Here is a 19,466-nt window from a genome sequence, read left to right as displayed (position 1 = left end):
AGTATACGGATGTACCAGAAGAAGCTGGTAAGGCGTCAAAGTCGACTGGTCTTTAGGATTCACAAAGATTTGGGCTACGTGGTTAGACAAATGACGCGATCAAAGACACGATAAACGTGATTAACTTGCTGGGATGCACGGGCATACCTGGGTAATGGATACGATAGTATGGATTAATATGCACATGATAAGGTATTCGCAGCTAAACATTTCAAGTTCACACCTAAAGATTAGATGACTGAGAATACAGAGTGCTGTTTTATGAAGCGCAAGGAATTGTGCACTCCTACGCCGCGTTAAACCATTTCTCAGTGGAAAATTTTGAGTTGCGCCCCACCTCCGTCCTGAAATCCTATGTACGTCCTGCTCTTTGATGCAGGTCTCAGTGAGATGTAAGTCTAAATTGTTTTTTCGCAGTGGCCTTTACATTGCGCTTGGTTGATGCCAACGTACGTCTGGTGAGTAACGGGCAACAGGTATCGAAAATACAGCAAATGATAATGTGGCTTGACGCAGCGTTGCGGGAAACAGTGGTAGAGTGGTCACTCGTTAATATGTCATTGAACGGATAGCGGTGTATTCCATCTATCCATTTGAATAGTTGGTGGATCCATGCAGTTTCATGTGGCGTAGGCTTTCTGTCGTATTGATGCTGCAGTTGATTTTCAACGGCGTTTATTAGAAACGCACGAGACATCGTACAAAATTCCCCAATTATCTTGCCTGAAATGTGCAAAAATCAGTCGGGTTTCAGTAGCAGGCGCTGATGGTGCGACCGTGTAAGTCGTTGCAATCATGTAACGTCGCGGATAAACACTCGCTCGAAAAACCATTTTCATCATCGTTCATCACTAAATTTGGGTTGAAAAGTTCTACTGGTTTGTATATTCTGGCTTTCAATCTATCCGTCTCTTCACAACCAGCAGATTGGAATCGATCAGCACGTGGGAGCCGATGTGCTTTGCTCCTCTGGAAAGTTTGGTGCGGAGCCGACCGTCGTCATCGACCTATGGGACAAGTTTGCTCTCGCCGCACCACGCGCGGAGGTCTCATCTGGACCGAAATGTGGCATAGATATTCATCTCGCCGCGCATATTCAGACCTGTGGGGTTTTGGGTTCTACCACTGACAGTTCTGCCCTCTTTGCATCTCAGTTTCGTTGTCATTGTCTTGCTGCCCTCCGCTCGTTTTCTTGGTTGATGCGAGTGCAATAGCATTTCAGTTCGTTTCATGCAGCGCGCGCATGATAGCAGGTTCCCATCAGATCCAGCACGATTCAGTCATCTCCACTGTGTTCGTCGGATCACTTCGTCAAGTCTGCGCACCTCGAGCCGAGCGGCCAGTCCAGTCAGCCAAGGTGGCCTTTCCCAACCAACTTTCGTCAGCAGCAATTCTACTGAGTCTCATCTGATGAAGCTAATGATAAGTGATGACGGGGCAAACGACGACATGACTCAGCTTTAGGGCAGATAATGATATTTTCTGGCACATTAAATCGATCGTAGTCTCTCTGAGGCGAGCGCCGGCATTGCGCCTGACCGACTTCGCCACGGAAGCCGGACTCACCAGCCGTCTAATTCGTGTGGCATGTCTGTCAGGGTTCCGACAACGCCCTCGCATACGCGATCGAAGCCCCCCCCCCCCCCCCTTCCCCGCTCCGCTGGCCGGGGGGACGCTGAATGTGAAATGTTAATGCCTTGTCAGACTCTGCATTTTTAACGGCGACAGAATGACGCTTAAGACGGGCCAGACTAAGTCGTTTGCAGCGATTTCAGACGTGACCCAGTTGAGCGCCAGAGGCCTTGTGCGGTACACAGGAACGGTGCGAGGAGAGCTGCGCCGCACCGAACTCAGCAAAGCACAAAAGCTGGAAGCTGGGCAGCAAGGAACACTGCAACGCTGTCAGTAAATTCAAACTCAGGACTGTCATAGCAAAGTGCAAATGCACATCCTGGTGCCGCTGCAGCGACAGAGAAAGTTTATTCGGGGACATTTCTAGGGAACTGCGCCTACAATAAAGCAGGTTGAGAATTTCACCCGTGAACGTTTTTTGTCGGCCAGGCGTGTGATAAAACAGGTCGGGTAAAACATGTCTTAACTTTCCACTAGCAGGCCTGTGCAGATAGCCGCCGAGGCCACGACCCGAAGCAGATAATAACGGATAAAGACAAATGCGTTTTCCATCGTAGGCTTGATATCCGAGTGCCATCGAGCTCTTTGCGCGATATTCGGAAGTTAGGTTCCACTAATATTCGGAGCTATGATGACCCCTCACCACATCCTTGACTCGCGCCCGGTCGGGCTCTGAGACAACCACGCCCGGCCAGAAGGGGCAAGTCGATTTCTCCTGAGATCTCCAACTTCCAGACGCGGTATGAGAAAAACAAAGATGCCGTTTTGAATGTCTCGTCAAGAAATGCTGATGTACATTAAATATTTGACCTTAGATTAAATTTGAGGTCACCAGTGGTTAAGCCAGGTAAAAAAAAGTGTCGTTCCGATAGATGCAGTTAAAACTCATGTTAAGGCGACAAGACGAATATTGAGGGCACGGTAATAAGCGCTAAGACGGTGTGGAGTTAGTTCTGACCATTTTTGTTTTCCCAAATGGGTCGGATGAGATCACGTTGCGATGGCCGCCGCGATGGTGGCGGTCATTATGTTGATGTCCTTTTTTACATTCAACTGAGGGCTGCGGGTGTACGGGGTTGGCCGTAAGGTAAGGCTGGTCAGCTGATACGAATCGCGATTAATTCATGTTGACCTTCTTTAAACTGAGATGAGGCACAAGTATTGTGTCGTGTCAATCGGCTGCACTAGACGCTGTCACAATGTAATCGTTCTGCGTTGTTTTGGCAGCGGCTATAGGCAGCTAAGATTCCTATACCCTGCAATTAATGACCGTATTCCGAATGCACGTGCACCGAATTCGGTGTTCGAAATAACAAGGTGCATGCGCTGAAATGCTGCTGCGATGCCGCTGATACACCAGGCGCGTTCAGGTCATCATATTTTTCCGCCTCACATTAATCAAAGGGATCCTCCAGTGTGTATTGCTCTATGCCGTCAGCGGTCTCCTGTACGCATGAGACCGCAGCAACCTAGATAATGGCCACGTCACTAGCGCGCAGTTACTCGCCACATATAAGCCAGTGCATTCATCCTTTTCTGTCTGCTGACTGGTTCATTTTTAGCGTTGGATATGTTCACGCACAGCCATCGATGCGACCGATAAAAAGAAATAAGTAAAAACTGTTACAAGACCCAAACGCACATTTAAGCACCAAAATTGTCCGTAAATAGTTGCAAAACTCCCCTTATACGTGTATTTGGAAAATCAAAAACACTACACACACATCCTTTAACAGGCACTGAAAACTTGCTGCTGCTGCTGCCTGCCAGAGTTGGTTTTTTACCCGTGTCCGAAAACGGTATGGGATGATCCTCCCCGGCTGGGCGCGGTATAACAGGCAGCTTAATTAGTATGAATGAATTTCATTAGTATTTTTATATAAGACGACTTTAGAATAACCGTGATCTATAACAGCGTCGCAGCGTTTGCCAGGAAAGGTCGTTTTACAATCATGTCTACCTTTCCGTCAGTATTTCCGAAACCTTCAGTGGGTCGTAGTACAACTCCGTTTGGCTGGATTTTCACCTGTTTTGCACCCTACTGGCAGGCAGGGTGTAAATATGTGAAAATCGAGGCTCCGGCAAACATTCTTGGTACTCTGTGCGCGGCACGGTTTTGTTCAGTGGTCCTGATGGTGTGAAGTGACTCTCTGTTAAACCTAATTGCTGCTCTGGCCTTTAGAATGGTCATTCGTTTGAATGCTGCATCATGTCAAATATCAAACTTTGCGCCAACTTGGTTACTTGACTATTAAATAATAAACTAAAATGGCCGGTATGCAGCACTTGTGGCGCAGAAGCATTCATTGTCAGGAACACACCAAACTTAGTTTTGAAGATGTTCCAAGGCGGTGTTGGTGCAACCTTTACAGCGTGTAATATCATTGTCGTGCGTGAAGTTGCACGTGCGAAATCATCCGAGGTAAAGGCACAGGGTAAACCCAGGTGGCCTCATAGCACCGCTTGAAATCAAATGTTGGCGTCCTTTGACCCAGACCAGATTGCCCTGCAGACATCTAAACAGACAACAAGATAGCGCCGAGACGCCAAAATCATTATTCGGCCGGGTGATGGCACCAACCTGTACTGCCTGTTCCTCACGCCTGTTGCGCCGCGACCGGCGGGGAGCCGCCGCCGCTGGTGGCTAACATCGCCTGCAGCTGGGCAGCTGCTCAGCTCATCGACCGGTGTCGTGCGCGTGCCTCAGCCGCTCCGGAGAGCCCGCCGCAGATCGAGGGCGGCAAGGACCTGTACCGGCTGGGTGACGAGCTGTCCGTCAACTGCACGTCGCGGCGCTCCAAGCCGGCGGCGCTCCTCAACTGGCACATCAACGGCCAGCAGGTGGGTCGCCCGGGGTGAGGCGCCCGGGGCGAGGTCACCCGCGGTGGCGGCGAGCGGCGTCCGGCCGCGGCAGCGTGCGGCGTGACAACCTCGTTTCACCGGGCCGTGACGTGCTGTCGTGTCTCTCCAGCGGGCAAGGGCATCATGGCAGTAAACTCACCCGGCCGGCCGGCCAGATCGCATGCACCGCGCCGCCCCCGGCCCGGTCTTCGTGACGGCGCGGGCGTGTTAGCACAGCGGCTACACTACTTAGACGACCAGATTGCAAAACTACTTAAAATGACCCCTAATGGCACGAACTACCGTCAAAGATGATGCGACGCATGTCCCGACGCTCCTAGAGGCGTGTTTTTATCGCGGGTGATTGGGAACAAGACACCGCTAGTGCCCGCTACGGAATGCATGCCAGCACCCCCGACCTTGTTCATCTGTTGAGGAAAGGTCAGGACGAGCGCAGGCCGTCAGCCAGCTCAGCGTCGCCCGTGTTCTCATTACAAAGAAGCGGGTCATACAATTCTCGACGGGCCCGTGACCTCTCCCATTTCCGTAGATTACACATTCAAACGACGCTCGGTCAGGCGCCCGGCAGCTGCAGCTGGTGTGAGGGCTCCCACGCCCCAGCGGGGCGACTCCTCACAGACTGGCCGCCGAGGGCTTATTGTGCTCGGAGGGGAGCGGCGCGGCGCTGCTGAGGCCGCCGGGACATGCTGACGGTCGAGGAGGCTATCCGCGGAGGGTTTGTGCGTACCTTGCAGCTTTTCCGTCGTGGCAAAACGCTGTGCTGTGTTGTAGACGTCTATTTTAGGATCCTCCTAATTTTGAATCCAACTGGAAGTGTGCCAATGCCGCACAAATCGAGCCGGGGATATTAGGCCCGTGATCTGTTTGATGCCGATACCCAGTGTAGAGTACGCCGGTCCGTGAGCGCGTCACCGCTGCGAACTGCTGGGACATTCGTCGACACGCGTCCGCAGGCACCATACTACACCGTGATTAAAGAAATTCGACTGTATCGAATGCCAGGGTGCTAACAGTCCAGACAACGTAACGGCGCGGGTCCGGTGTCGCACACCATTTACCGGGCGACTTCGCCGGATGCCACGCCACACTGACTGACCAAGCGCATGCATTTAACGTTTTTGCGCCAACAGATCGGTCGCATTCTTCAGGTGCCGAGCGCCAACTGACTGGATGCTCGCGCATGACGCAGGTGTTACGTCTGACGCCTGATGCGTGCGATGATAGTGCGAGTCAGACGCTTCAGCTTCAGACAGCACACGCTGATGTGTCGCATTTGGCAGGCGTTACCAATCGACAAACATCTCTATGATGTGACACGCATTAACCGGACGACCACTCGCCGGCACTTGCAGCGTCTAGTGGACCGTAGAGTCTCCTTTGGCGTTACACACAAAGCTGCTGCTTCCAAAACGCCCCACCTCCTTGCGGTGTCATCCGAGTGTCGACTCATCCAGCTCATCATTCTTCTCTGGCACGGCGCCCGGCTCATGTCAGCCGCTTATGTCGATGGTTGGTACCTGATGTGCTCCTACACGCCGCACCACCCTGATATGCACCCGATATGTCCACAGGCACGATGCCACCCCGTGGAGCCCGCTGTGTCCTCAGGCACCATCCCACTTGCTGATTTGGTACCTGGTGTGACCTTAAGCGCCACACTGTTAGCTGGCGCGGACCCTCTGTGTCTTCAGGCGCACGAGTACCCTGACCTGTTGCTTCCACCGGTGATGTACCGCTCGCCGTTTCAGTACCTGGTGCGCCCTTAGGCGCCGTATCCCCCGCTGGTGCAGTACCCGGTATGTCCTCAGGCGCCGTATCGCTCGCTGGTGCAGTACCCGGTATGTCCTCAGGCGCCGTATCGCTCGCTGGTGCAGTACCCGGTATGTCCTCAGGCGCCGTATCGCTCGCTGGTGCAGTACCCGGTATGTCCTCAGGCGCCGTATCGCTCGCTGGTGCAGTACCCGGTATGTCCTCAGGCGCCGTACCCCCCGCTGGTGTAGCACCCGGTATGCCCTCAGGCGCAGTACCCCTCGCTGGTGGGGTACCCGGTACGTCCTCCGGCGTTGTACCCCTCGCTGGTGTAACACCCGGTATGCCCTCAGGCGCCGTACCGCTCGCTGGTGCAGCATCCGGTGTATCCTCAAGTGCCGCACCGCTCGCTGGTGCAGCATCCGGTGTATCCTCAAGTCCCGTACCGCTCGCTGGTGCAATACCCGGTGTGTCCTCAGGCGCCGTACCGCTCGATGGTGCAGTACCCGGTGTGTCCTCAGGCGCCGTACCGCTCGCTGGTGCAATACCCGGTGTGTCCTCAGGCGCCGTACCGCTCGATGGTGCAGTACCCGGTGCGGACGGACGCGGACGGGCGGGAGACGCGCCGGCTGGGGCTGGTGCTGGCGATGCAGCCGCATCTGTTCGCCGACGGCCACCTGGTGCTGCGCTGCTCGGCTGCAATCGCCGCCGTGTACCAGCAGCAGACAGAGCTCAGCGTACGCCAGCCGGCGAAGCGGCCGCCGTCGCCGGCCAAGACACTCGAGATCAAGGAGCAGAACAGTAAGGACTCGGCCGCGCGCGGGGCGAGTGGAGGGGTAGGGCAGTCGAGACATGCGCTGTGATTGTCGTGCGAGGGTTCACTCATGGTGCATGAAGGACCTCACATTGCATGTGGGGGGGGGGGGAGAACCTGATTATCACTGAAAACCTAGTTGAACTCAACGGTGCGCGTGTAATTTCTTGCGTGTCGTCAAATAGCATCATGTATCCTCTATCTTCTTAGTGTCACGTGACTACATGAAATTTGCAGCGGGTATTATTAAGTCACGCTCACGCTCATATAACATGCCATGCATTTCATAAGAGAGGAAAGAGGCACGAGGTCCCAGGGGCTACCATATGCGAAGCTCGGGAATTGCCTGGTGGGGGGAAAACAAAACAATCTCCGCGGATGGCCAGAATTGAACTTCGCTGGTAAGGGCTGAAGGACACAGGACACATGCACGCGCCGACGACCTGTGGCAGGGTAGTGCCGAGGCACAGTGAAGCAGAAGGCTTGCGGTGATGAGCGGAGGGGTTGGTTGATGAAGGCCAGAGGGTAAGATTGATTGGGACACGAAGTGATGACCGTGAGACAGCTGAATGTTAAGGTGGCGGGTGCGATGGCGGATTCAGGATTTCGTCGACGGATGGCCACGCAACACTTTGGGTTCCCCGATAGCTTGGGGCCCACACAAAATTATCGGATCGTGGCCTTTGGATTGCAAGATTCTCACGTTTGTTATTTTGTGTACGGGAAACCATCTTCCTGTGCACAACCCAAGACAACTAAGCGCGGCACAAATATCTACGCATTCGTTCCTTCATTCATTCACACATTCGTTCTTTCATTCGTGCATACATTCGTTCCCTTGTTCATTCACACATTCGTTCCTTCATTCATTCAAATATTAGTTCCCACATTCATTCATACATTTGTTTATTCAACGCATGCATTTTGTTCAAATCGCAGCGGATCCCACCATTTTGAGGCTAAATATTTCCGAGAAAATATGGTAACTTGAGTAAATGTTGGCTGCCAAATATTACCAAAATTGAGCACGGCAATCGATCCGATGGCTGGTTGCGACCGACCCGTTTCCGGCGGCTAGCCAGCTGGTCGATGTTGTTGTCAGCTGGTGGCCATTGACTAATGCAGAGTTTTTGTTCTGACTACAATGAAGGAGTGCGAAGCATGCTGATATTCAAACTCTGTTAAGAATGTGATGCACGGGTTTTATGAATGTCACATATTCCACAACCAATGGGAATGAAATATACGACGTCGGTAGTGCGTAAAATCTTCTCAGGCAATGACGCGCAAAAATGCATCGAAGCACATGCGGTAGCAGCTGAATGCAGCTTAGGCGCCAAAGCAACTCGTCATGTTGTAGATTTCGGATTTGTGTACATATGTATCAATTTAGCCAGGCTCTTCGGCGCGGGAAGGCGAGCCCCGGAAATGATGGGGCTCGCGAGTACGTGCAGCACTTTTGGCAACAGAATAAGATCCTTCTGACCTCATGGGAAGAGCCCAAGGCCATCGTGGAGACCCCCGGAGCAATCAAGAGTGTCCCAACCGACCAACATGTATGGCCCCGTCAACAACTCTGATGAAAAAGGGGAAACCAAAAGACCGACCAGCAGGGACGGTGCTTGAGCGATGGAGAGTGCCGCGACAGGTTATCAAAGACGCTCCCATCGATAACGTAGAATCCTGCAAACAAATTTAAAGCCCCCAAGACTAAGGTGGCGGACCCTGTGCGGTCAGGAGTGTCCGAGCAGGTAAAAGGAAGGGGCCCCGCCTAGGATGTAGAGCCCTCCGCAAATGAGAACAAGTGGAAAAAGCCCTAGACAAATGTGCAGGCCTCTTGAGGATGCCTGCATCGGCAGGCTAACCAATATGGCCCCCAGCAACAGCGCAGAACACTCCGAGCAAATGCAAAGAACACGAAACCAATGTGGAGCGCCCCTGAGCAACCGAGAGTAACTCGTCTGTGGCCCCCGGCAATAGCGTATAGAGCGTTTGGGGCGAGTGGAGGGAATCCGTTGAGGGCCCCTGGTCGATCAAGAGTGTGCGGTACGTTAGCGTGTAAGGCCCGACAGCAACGTGGGGCCCTCCGAGCAAGTGGAAAGAGATCAAGGACAACGTTAAACGCTGCGTAGTGACCGGAATGCCCAGGGGAGTGGACATTTTGGGTCCCCGGCAAAGCACAGGGCCATTGACAGCGGAGTTATTCCCAAAATTTCCCAACCAATACCCTCTCAAAGAGTGAAGAATTGTTTTTGTTTGTTCATGGGCCCTTCACTTTTGCTTGGGGCTGTTCTTGGTTACCTGGAGGCTCAGATATGTCCATTTTTCGCGTTTGTGTTAAAGAACCTGACTCCGTTCGGCCGGCTATGGACTCCTCAGAGCTTACAGCCCTCTTAGGGTCCAAAGCGGGACGTGGCTCGTGGCGCCCTTGGGATCTGTCACTGGACAGGTGTATAAGTGTGGGTGAACGCCGACGGCTGTAGATCAGCGAGCTATTGGCTTGGAGTGGAAACAAGACGCGAGATGGCAAGAATTCCTTCATGTGGGCGTTAAAGAGGTGTAGGAGAAAAAGTTAGAAACCGACAAAAGAGTTGGAGGTAACGTCATCCTGGCGTCAAAGATATGCTTATGGGTCATAAATGTGGCTTCCACGTTCGGATGGACTGTTGAATATTTGGTCAAGATGTGAATGAACAGGTTCTGTACCTTCTAAGCAGCTCACGTCATAAACAACGTGCCGCACGTCTCATACGGCATGTTCATGTGAGTATGCGAGCTTTTAATCAAGCCCCTAACTGATAAGTGCCTGGTCATAAACCATTCCCGAGTATTTGGACACGGTTTTGCAACATTGTTACTTTAGGCTGGGACTCGCAATGCGAAACGCCGACCAGCACGGGCCTTATCGCCTCTGCCCTGCTACATTGGTCTTCATCCACCAACGATGTGGTCACTTTCACTGCTACCGTCATTTTGGCACTATCTGTGCACCGCGCGCATCTGAAATGCGTTCGCTGCGTCAAATCAGCACATTGATTGCATGACCCTCAACGGCAAGAAGCAAATCAGAGCGTGCCCATTTTCGAGGACAGCAGGTCCAATCGCGGCTGATGAAGCTGCTCATTGGAACACCAGGAGTTATTGGCATTCGGGATTCAGCCAGATCCTCACTAAAGCGCTCATCAAAACGTGGGCCGACGGTTCATGGGTTGCTTCTGACCCCACCAAGCTGATTCAGCCCCCCTACACCGTTCTCCAACGTGCCCGCGCTCTACTTTATTCTCGGTTCATCTGATAATACTGGGCTCGCGCGATTTCCGTCCCAATTTATGTCGCATTACGTCGCGTCCTGTTTGATTAGGGGAAGGGGCGTGATTGGCCGTGACGACCAATCAGACAGCCGCTCTATAATTAGGTCATCGGGTGAGCCATAGACGCCACAGCTGTCCCCAGAAACTGTTTGGCTTTGGAGCCACTGCCAGCTGAATCGGAATCACGTGCCGCCACTTCCCGTGAATGAGCGCTGTGCTTTGTGCGTATACCTTAGGTCAGGGGTGAAAGTGACTTTGAAATCGGTGTACGTAACGTTTAACTCATACATTAGCCAAGAATACAACATATGAGGCCGGATATGGCCCTGAACGAGTGGCAAATGATGGCAGCACATTGTCAGTGCCTCTGATGTCCACGTTGTCCATGTCACCACGGGCCTGGTCTCCCACCCGCATGGCGATCCTTCTGGCTGGGTCGCGCCTGTCGCCTTGTGAAGAGTCTGAGCCGGCCCAGCCACGCCTCTACCACCGAAAACACGTGGCTGGGGGCGTCGTGGGCGCTGTATGTTGGCGAACTTGGCGTCCTGCCAAAAGGATAGCCACAACTTTGGCTTGAGTGGAGTTCCTAGCGATGCTGGTTTCAACTAAATGCACTTAACTCAGGTCACGACCGCGAGGCTCTTTCTGTTCTCCACCGGCTGGCAGTCTGGCTGGTGATCATCGACCCCAGATGCCATCTCATTTCGGGGCACTCGAATCTGCAACGCCGTTCCCGCAGCCGTTAAACAGATTCCCACCGTTCCGTCAACACAAAGGAACATTTTTCACGCACCACCCTCACGCTGAATGTACGTCACGTGCAGCGCCCAAGACTGGCCACATGTTTTCCGAATGCCGGCTGCCGGCATTCGCCCCACAGCTGACGGTGCAGTTATTTGAATACTCCCGTCGAAGCTTTACCCTCACACCCGCAAGCCGCCGCGCCAATATCAATGGCTGGACGCGACGCGAGGAGGCGTCTATTGGAGCTCGGCTCGGCGTGATACCGTGCTGAGCCCCGCCCGTGGCGACATAGCAATAATCCTCACGGCAAAAATTGTGGCCGCGCCATTGCGTGGACGCCTCAGCTGAAGGTAGTGTCCAGGCCGGCTGTGCCATTTGTGCTCGATTGCGCTTTGTACAGAAACGTGGTGCGTCAAATTGATCACGCCGGTCTTGTATCCAAACATCTACAGCCTTCGTTTGCACCCCATTGGTGAATCCGAATGCATGTAGCCGGTACAAGCACCAGTTCCACTATACCGCCTGATTAGAAAACGTGCCGGACAAAATAGCTATCAACGCCTGAAATGCATCGTGGAATGCGTGGCTGCCGCGGGATTGATCTTGAAGGCGGACTTCTAATTAACAAAGCCATTCTGCGGGCATCGCACGCAGCCATCGGCATCGGACACGGGGTGGCCTGATGTGGCCCCAGGTGGCGCATAACACGCATCGGTTTGGCGCGTAGCCATAAGCGATTGGTTCGGCGAGGCACGCGCACACTCATTTATATACATGCATACATATATATATATATATATATATATATATATATATATATATATGTATACGTACATATGCATAAACATATATATATATATATATATATATATATATCATATGTAAATTTAATGCTAAATGCACCTATTACGCGGCAGTGCAATAATACAGTTGGCAAGTTAAACAAGGTATGGTTCACCAGATTGACCAGAACCGAGGAGCAACTCATCTGAATGTGAACGATGCAGCCTTGGCTAGAAAAGAACGTGCTGGTGCTTGTGTCGTCCGGTGGTAAATGACGTGGTGCAAATGCCTTCAAAGTGCTATTTTGTGCAATTTCAAAACCCATGGTGACCACTATTCTTTAGTACTTTTTTCTATATAATGTCACCTACAACGTGCCACACACAAAAATCCACTTTTCGCGGTTCGATCCACATCTTATTTTTGTTTTAATCTGCATTATATTCCACTCTGGCATAGCCAACTTGTTAAAAAAACATTTCGTCACTTTGCGCGTTGGTTCCTCGAAGAAGATACTATTGAAAGTTAACACGCGCTCGGGTGGGGGTCAGCTTGACCCCCCGGAAGGTTTTTCCGGAATGGTTTCCGAACGGCGCGGCGTAGCCGCGCCAAATTTTGCATAGCTGTAGACGATTGAATAGCGGATCGTTTGACCTGCCCTGTAAGATCGCGGACCTATGGGAGGTGAAAGTCAGGCCATGGTTTCTGCAAAGGCAATTTCTAGGGAATCGTTCAATCTGATACAACAACGGAGTGTTTGACGAAGCCATACATCTCTGAGATGCTTTCCTAGGCACCACAAATATTGAAGGAGCAAATAACGTTGACCTAAGGTCAGGTGTGAAGGTTGACCAAGGTCAAAACCAACCTGATCTATCGCTCTAAGGCTTGCTGTATGGGATAGTTTATTGGGCTCATTTCGAATTTATTGACAGCAGGAACCGCATTATACGTTTTCCAATGACTTGGAGGTCAGAACAGATTATTGACCTCATATGACCCGGGTCGACATTTTATTTTAGGGACATACTGCCTAGCGTAATATTTGTCGCTTATTCAAATGCAGAACTCAGAGCAGTCTTGCATGATTTTGGTCACTATTACCTTCAAAATGTCAAATAATGTCACTGACCTCAAATGGACTCGTGACCTTCGCTTAGAAGCAGTTGTTTAGCTACTGGGGGCACTTTGGAGACCAACCAGGAATTTGACCTTGTTTGACCTTATTTGACCTGAAGATCATGATCTAGGAAGCTCAAACTTTGACCTAAGTGAACACACGTACAGGACACCCTGTAAATTTGGTGTCTCTAGCCTTCTTAGTTCCCGAGATCTTGGGGGAGGAGAGTCAAATTGACCCCCCACCCCCACCCTCACCCGTGCGAAGGGCATCTAGCCGGCCACCCGGGCGCGTGTTACATAGGCGACAATGCGTTGGCAGCGTCCGTGGTCTCGCCACATTCGCCACCTTGAGGGGTGAGTTTGTAACAGCTGCCGCAGATTCTGCACTCTCTGCGTGGGCAAAAATAAGGAAAAATGAGGACCTACGCTACTTTGAGAGGCATAGAGGTAAATGCTTTTTCATGTCGCGTAGAAACGGTGAATTGTCATTACTTACGACATTCTGACACTCTCAAATTGTCTCTTAGCTGTCTTCTGTCAGTTAGCAGCTTTCTTTCTGTTTGCTCGGGCGAGGCTGAGCATATTGAGTGCCTCTAGCTATAATTGGCCATGACCTATTGGTGGAGTATGTGGATTTTGCTTAAAAACAGGAGTCTCACGATTGTTATGTATTAAGGAAGCATCTCCATCAAGGTAATATTAATCACCGTATTCACAAACTAACTTGGTCATGCCCATCATCTTTGGGGATAGTCGTGCAACACAGCGACCTTGCCCGTATTGGGTCCAGTAGGTTGTGTATGTAATCATCGCGCAGTTCGTCCTCACTTTGCCACTGAAAAAGATGAAGCAGCTAAAGCTGGCGAGAATTATTGCTCTAGCCATTGTAACTTTAATAAGTCTGTGTGTACACAAGTGCACAAGCTTGGCTGTATTGTAAAAGCCAAGTGCTGATTAAATTATCGTGAGAAATCGTCAGTAATCCATTTCAAGATGATATTCTCTATATATAGATTTTATCCAGAGGTAGAGGTATCGATCTTATCCAGAGCATGCTGTGCAAAATCTGACAAACCTACATGCCCATCACTGCTAACCTGTGGCATACATTATCCTATCGATATAAAAGCCCTTGTGTGTTATGCTATTCTTTCGTGTGATTCCGTATCGATTCTATTCCCTGCACTTGCAAAAATATGCGTTCAAATTTATAACTTTGACGATCTGACAGTGTATCGCCGCCGGCTAGGTCAGCATATTCCGTTCAATTTCTGCATCTCCCCGCCTCGTGATTCGTCTCAAAGGCATACAAACGACGGAGCCGAGACCAGAAACCTTTTTGCTGATGCGAATGCACCACTGAGCCGTCTCGTTAATTTCCGTTTCGTTTGAATACAAGCGGTCGCCGGCGCACCACGCCCCGATGGAAGGTGAAACATGGCGGACATTCGGGCTCTTTGTCGGGCGAAATCGCCCGAGCGGCGACCGCCGCCACGGCGCGGATCGCCCGAATGACGAGCGATAAATTGTCGGGCCGCGCCGACGGACGCAAATCTCGTGCAGTTGCCTCCGCTGGCGCCTCCGCCGCCGGATCAGCTTGAGCGATGTCATATAACGTTCGTTTGAGCGCTGTCGTATAACATCCGTTTGAGCGCTGCGGTATAACATCCGTTTTGGGCGCTGTCGTATAGCATGCGTTTCAGCGCTGTCCTATCATGCCCGTTTGAGCGCCGCCGTATAACGCCGGCGGTGGCCGTACCGCAGGACTGATGGGAGCGCGTGTGCCGTAACCTCCCTAGAGCACGGGCGAGCCGGCGCTTCCTGGTACGCTTGGAAAACAACGTGGTGAAAGGCCGATGACAACAGGTCGTGTCAAGAATGCGGCGCCAGGCCGCGGCGAGAGAACGGTGGCAAAGGCCGTGGAAAGAGTCCGATGGCAAAACACCGTGGAAACGGGCCGTGGCAATATGCCATCGCGGGGGACCGCGGCGGGAGGCTATGATCAGGGACCGTGACCAGCTGGTCTCTTGTCATTCAAGGGAGAGGCAAGTGACGACAGGTTGTGGCAAGGGGTCGGCGGGAAGAAACCGTGACAACAGGTCGATGATGAGCTGGAAGGGTGAGAAAATGGGTGCAACTTGACAACGAGGTAGTGCGCGGAAAGGCCATGACGTCACAAGTGCTTTGCGTGAGGGATACGGCTCTCACTTTATAGGACGGCCTGGCAACGGGCCGCACTGGCTTCCATTTCAGTTAGCTTAAGGTTGCAATGGCCACAGAGATTGGCAATTGAAGGATAGAATGAATCTGAAAATGGGGTTTTCTTTGTCAGTGGTCTTTCTGCTTATTATGGGCATTACTCTTTAAAAACAACACCGGTGGTGCACCTCCAATTTCCACTTAGTAAAGCTTGTGTCCGTTTAAGAATGTTCGTCTCTGTAGCTTTGCCATACTGGCCATGGGTTTTACATTTTCTACCCGCGGACGCTTGTAAGAAGCCGATGATCAATTGGTGATATGGGGTCACCTGTGGTCATTCAAAAGCACATCACTGTCTTGACCTTTAGTGGCCTGGCACGTACGACCTTCAAGCACCACGATGACATTAGTACATCTTTAAGGTTTGTTAGTACTCTGTCATTTCCAGTGGTTTTGAAGGCTTGACTTGACGCGCCCTCAGCCTTATTTGACTCAAACTAAAATGCACATCCCCCAGTCACTTTCACTCGCCTGCGCCTGTTTAAGTGCAATTTTTTAAACGCTTCATCAGACGTGACATTGATGTGGAGAAATCTCAGTGCGGGTCTCGAGCATTGAAGACTTTAAGAAATAACCCTCTCACACCGTCAAAGCTCTTCGACAAGAAGATCGGATGCACACTGGGTTGGGGATGCGTAGGGGAGCGCCGTTTTTCCCTGACTGTTGCTTCGCAGAGCTTTCAGCACGTGTCCGCAGGCCAGTGCTCTGATGTGCGAGCCACTTGAAATTTACAGCCCAGGTGCAACAGGATTTAACTTCTGCGAACAGAAATTGTGTTATGTTGCGCTGATATGTTTAGAAGATGCCTTTAAAACGGAACGGGGTGTTCCATCTGCCGTCGGATGACGGCTGAATAACAAAACACTCCGATCTGCGAGGCAACAAGACGTTATAGGATCCGAGGCTGAGGTTTTCCACTCTTGGGTCCTGTCTCACGACAAAAGCTGAATTGCTAACCACAGAGTTAGACCGATTATAAGATTGGAAAAGCCACAGGCTTTTAAACTCTTATGAATATTGCGCTACTTTTCAACTGGTATATCTTTCATTGAATAGACTTCATCGTTTTTTAGTCAAGTCCAGTTTTCTCGTGGCATGAGGACATCACAAAAGCGAAAGCATCATCCGCCTTGAGCGAAACTCTAAATTTGCCTGTTCACCAATTTGCATATTGCAGAGCAAGAAACTCAGGCTGCATTACATGGAGACGTAGCCGAGTGTCGCACAACAATGGTGCAAGCTCACGCCACCGCCTATCCAGTGGAAATCTCAATAGCAGGGGCATCTATAATTATCTCCAAAACCAATTTGACTGGCGTCCGTCGCTATGTCCAAATGAATTCATCGCTTTGGGTGACTCACCGCTCGTCAAATTTGGCCTGGGAAGGTCCCCGACCCTCGGCTGAGCAATTCCCTGCTGGAACCCATTCCGGCCGCGCTCGTTGAACACAGTCCGCGGCCGAAATATTCAGCTCCGCATCTGCCGAGTCAGGTCATATGTCAGCACATACGACGGGTTGATATACAGCGACCCAGGTCAAGATAATTGCCCGTGATATTGGGCTCCGGCAGGATCTTGGGACTCGCACAAAGCGGCAGCATCGCTTATCGCACGAACATTTTGGACAAGTGAAGCCAGACGCGCACTAGGGTCTCCGTCCGGTCGAGTATTGTCATACACGCGCCTTATGTTTTGTGACTGTTCGACGAATAGTACTTGGGCCCAAGTGAAAAATTCCGAGTCCTGTTCAGACAATCCCCTCTTTGCTACTGTTCGAACAACAGGGTGTGACGGAGTCAACGCGTGTCACTTTCCGATGTTTTTTGGGAGATGCTTACGCTGAAAAACAAAAACTGCTTTCGAAGGCAAGAAGTCACAGATGTGCAATAGATGGCTAGGATGCTACGTGTCACAAGGCGTGATTGTAGTTGCACATATCAAGCTAGTATATCATATACGTTATCCACGCTACAACGATAAGTTTCGTCGTGCTTAAATATCCGTTTCGTGTTTTGGGATCACAGCAGCCTTCACTGTACCACGCGACGCATTGAGTTTTAATGCGTAGCGATGAACAATTTTTTGTCTTGGGCATCTTGCTTCTGCGATACCCAGTGGCAATCATTGTTGTGAACAAATGTATTGCGTCATTTCTTCCCTAGTTAGCTAAGATTCGTCGCCAAAATTAATAGCCATGATTGATCAGTTTGCTTGCAGCCGCTGACAGCAGAGAAGTGCGATCATTCGAACACAGATTATTTCTTAAAAAGAAGATGGTCCTGATTCAGACACCCAACTAAACGCAGTACGCAGTATCATGGACACTGAGTTATTTGCGTGGAGTGCTATTATGTATGATAGTGTGGCATGCATATCATGACTCGCCCGACGTTCACCAAGCTTACTAAACCGTACCCATGGTATTATTTGCTGTCATTTTTCCGATCGTTTCATGATACATGCTTTCTGTTCGCGCAAGAACCACGATATTCACACCCAAACTCGTCTATTTTTGGCTCAACTGTGTTCTCTCTCAGCTGCCGGAGCTCTTTTACCATTATTTGTCTCACGCCTTGGTTTGGTTATTTATCCAGCTGAAATGTCCTGTTAAGATGTCTTCATATCGGACTCGACCTTTGACAGAAATCTAACCATTGCTCGGATCGCTTGCAGATGCCGCCCCGCCCGTGCGACGTCGCCTCAGTGACGTCACAGCCTTTGTGATGTCAATATGTCTGCTGCTGATGGCGTCGAGGTAGCAGGACTCCGACGTCACGTGTCATCAGAGCTTGGCTGGGGTACGCCGCCGTGCCGTCACACTCCGGCGGCGGCCCGGCTGAAATCCAGTGCTGCGATGTCACACGTCAGCAACGCACCTCTGGGCTGCGTCCCAGTGACGTCACAAGCCGTTGGCCGACCGACTGGTGCACGTGGTGGCATCACCATGCGCTGTCAATGGCCGGAGAGCTGATGGACGCTGTGACCCCGCACATCATGAAGGTGCGAAGCTGATGAAGCCGAGTTCGGACGTCCTTTGCACCACATCACGATGACCCATCGGAGGCTGAGCAGCCCCAGCGGGCGGCGTCTGTGCCGGCGGTGCGTTCTGGGTGGTGGGACCGCGGCGATGTCCGACCCGCCAGCGCGGCGGGCCGACCGCAAGCTCACACGCTGAGCTCGGCAGGCTGTTCCTCTCCGTGTCGTGGGGAGTGGAGTCGGCCCGTCGGCGACGTCCTCGCGACACCGCGCCGACGCCGGGGCGGGACAGAGGCCTGACAGAGGCCTGAAAGGCCCCAGACGTCTGGTCGCCGACCCCTGCACGGGGCCTGACAGAGGCCTGACAGGCCCCAGCCGGTCGGCCGCCGACCCTTGGCCAGAGCAGGACAGAGGTCTGAAAGGCCCCAGACCGCTGGTCGCCGACCCCTGCACGGGGCCTGACAGAGGCCTGACGGGCCCGGACAGTCTGGGTGGCGGACCCAGTCGTCGCCGCGCGTCCGGAGCGGGCCGACTCGGCGACCACCGCGCGGGAATTCACGGACACGTACCCGCATCGCGGCCGCGTGGCGGCGAGCGGACGGAGCCTGCCGCTTCGGCGATGGTGCTGATGACGATGCTGGTGCGCGACGGCAGATAGCGAGACTGTGATAGGTTGGCGGGATGAGAGAGAGGGAGGGAGAGAGGGAGCGAGAGAGGGAGCGAGACCTGGTGACGATCAGCACTTGTTATTGGTCGGAATGTGATGGGCAGTCAAAGCTCTTCGAGACTCACACGTGTCCGGGCCTAGAGCAATGATAGATGGGGGGGGGGGGGGGGGATGTCAGGCAGCGTTTATATGGGCACTGAAGAGATGCTCGGCACAGTATTCGGGTGGCTTATTCGCTTGTACAGATACGTTTGTTGCATTAACTTGTGGAATTGGCTGATGGATGAGTAAATGTTCAAATGTTAATTAAATATATGAATATATTGAAAGGGTATGAGTGATAATCACCTTCTTCTTGATCCATCATACATCTGGCGTTCCATGGTATACCCTTGGTGTCAGGGCATGTCATCCAAGAAGCATGTGCTGGCACGCTGATGAGTACGTGTACACACTTACTTATCGTTTACATTGGTCAGGAATCACGACCGCTATGATCAGTTAACTTCCCCAATGAGTTGCATTATAGAAATATTAGAAGCTTTC

At 51.9% G+C, this 19,466-nt stretch overlaps 1 protein-coding gene across 1 annotated transcript in view; it reads left to right on the top strand.

Annotated features, from left to right (window-relative positions):
• Window positions 1-19,084, top strand: part of LOC119106845 (uncharacterized) — a 69,602-nt gene extending 50,518 nt beyond the window's left edge. Inside the window, exons 5-7 of the mRNA XM_037230191.1 lie at window positions 4,340-4,473; window positions 6,807-7,044; window positions 17,951-19,084. Of these exons, the coding sequence (XP_037086086.1) occupies window positions 4,340-4,473; window positions 6,807-7,044; window positions 17,951-18,036 (458 nt within the window). The 3' untranslated portion in view covers window positions 18,037-19,084. The remainder of the gene's footprint in view (window positions 1-4,339; window positions 4,474-6,806; window positions 7,045-17,950) is intronic.
• The last annotated feature ends 382 nt before the right edge of the window (window positions 19,085-19,466 follow it).

The sequence above is a fragment of the Pollicipes pollicipes genome, unplaced genomic scaffold (genome assembly GCF_011947565.3).
Source record: "Pollicipes pollicipes isolate AB1234 unplaced genomic scaffold, Ppol_2.1 Scaffold_2555;HRSCAF=2994_pilon_pilon_pilon, whole genome shotgun sequence".
Lineage (NCBI taxonomy): Eukaryota > Metazoa > Arthropoda > Thecostraca > Pollicipedomorpha > Pollicipedidae > Pollicipes > Pollicipes pollicipes.
This window is presented reverse-complemented; position numbering and strand designations above follow the sequence as displayed.